The 1,574-nt window shown below is 36.9% G+C and overlaps 1 protein-coding gene across 1 annotated transcript in view; it reads right to left on the bottom strand.

Annotated features, from left to right (window-relative positions):
- Window positions 1-1,574, bottom strand: part of LOC106935570 (uncharacterized) — an 8,116-nt gene continuing 6,542 nt past the window's right edge. Inside the window, exons 4-6 of the mRNA XM_015016096.1 lie at window positions 574-702; window positions 215-379; window positions 1-129 (exon numbers count right to left, since the gene is read on the bottom strand). Of these exons, the coding sequence (XP_014871582.1) occupies window positions 1-129; window positions 215-379; window positions 574-702 (423 nt within the window). The remainder of the gene's footprint in view (window positions 130-214; window positions 380-573; window positions 703-1,574) is intronic.

Genomic DNA, 1,574 nt, shown 5'->3' with positions numbered 1-1,574 from the left:
CTAATGAAAGCAGAAAAACAAACATGTAAATCCTGACTTGATGCTTTCATTTGAGAGTAGAAAAGTTGTTTGCATCCATTTTGCACCTGTTTCATCCTCCTTCCAAAACACACATGTTCCATTGTTCTCCTGAAACATAGAAAGGAATCAAAATGAAGGAAAAGTCTTGTTTTTAAAGTGTTTATTATTGTAATTATTGTATTTATTTAGTCACCATTTCATTATTGTGTTTGAAGATTAACTGGACCGGCTCAATAAGATCGCTGACTGACTGCTTTCCAGCCTTCACAAACAGGACTAGCCCTCCTATAACAGTTCCTTCTACGCTGACAGTCGGCTGGGGAATTATCCTCCGTCCTCTGCTCTGAGGAGTTGCTTGCTGCAATGAAGAGACAGAATTGACCTCTCTTTAAAATCTTCTAAAAAAATTAACAGTGTTTCTACTTTCTTTATAGACAATCCGTCTCTATAGGCTTCGTTGTGTACTAGAACCACTTTGTGCATTCACAATGACATGCTAGCTTAAGCTGGAAGTCCAGCTAAAAGTGAACTTGCTTGTTCAGAGGATCGAACCTGAAACAATGTGCTGTTGATCACCGAGGCAACCACCAAGATGTTTTCCTCCGAATGTGTTCTTCTGATTCTCTGAAGAGCTGATGATGGGATTCGGACCTCGTGATTGGATGTGGGGCCTAATTCAGCCTTAAAACCAGAACATTAATTAGGATTTTATACACAGAAAATCAACTACGTTTCAGAATATGTAAATACAACCTAATTATTTACTATGTCCTAATAATGTTTATGAAAATTCCATCAAACTTTGAACACAGTTTATAAACATAAGCACAAGGCACATTAATCCTGTAAATGTCAAAGAATTAATTTAGTTCATCAATTCAAATCGATGAGGGAAACGTATATTTTAGAGTCAACCTACAACTTGACTCAGTTCTACCAGTTCTGTCAGGAGGAATGGACCAGAACTCCAGCAAGCCACAGTAAAACAATTGTGGAAGGAAACCCAAAATGTTTGACTCAAGTCATGCAGTGCAAAGGAAATTTACGTCAGCTCCTGAATTTGAATAAATAAACCTCAGACATATTCTCTCTCTCATTGTTGTGGCAATTAGCAAATAGAAATAATCTTGGAGATTTAAAACCAGAGAAGTTTGGTTTGATTTAACTTCACATGGTGAGAAAAAAAAGTTGTCTTTTATTTGGTGTATGTAACCTTCTGGTTTCAACTGAATATTTTATTTTCATTCTGATGATTATGGCTTTTATCTCATTGAAACCCACCATTCAGTTTCTTCGAAAATCTGAATTTTGCAGAAACATTATGAGGCAGACTAACAGGACAGCTTCAGTAGACGGATTCTGACACTTGTAGGGAGAAAAGGTCACAGCTGAAGAAGATTCAGACTAATGTTAATGGGAGGTTGATGGAAAAGAAAAAAGGTGTGCAACATCATGACCTTTAGAGGATGGTGAAGAAAACACCATTCATGAGTTTTACAGAATCACAACACATAGACTGATGTTGGAGTTGGTAGTTAAAGGTGACGTATTAG

The sequence above is a fragment of the Poecilia latipinna genome, unplaced genomic scaffold, assembly GCF_001443285.1.
Source record: "Poecilia latipinna isolate Pla-1442-1.1 unplaced genomic scaffold, P_latipinna-1.0 Scaffold1980, whole genome shotgun sequence".
Taxonomy (NCBI): domain Eukaryota; kingdom Metazoa; phylum Chordata; class Actinopteri; order Cyprinodontiformes; family Poeciliidae; genus Poecilia; species Poecilia latipinna.
This window is presented reverse-complemented; position numbering and strand designations above follow the sequence as displayed.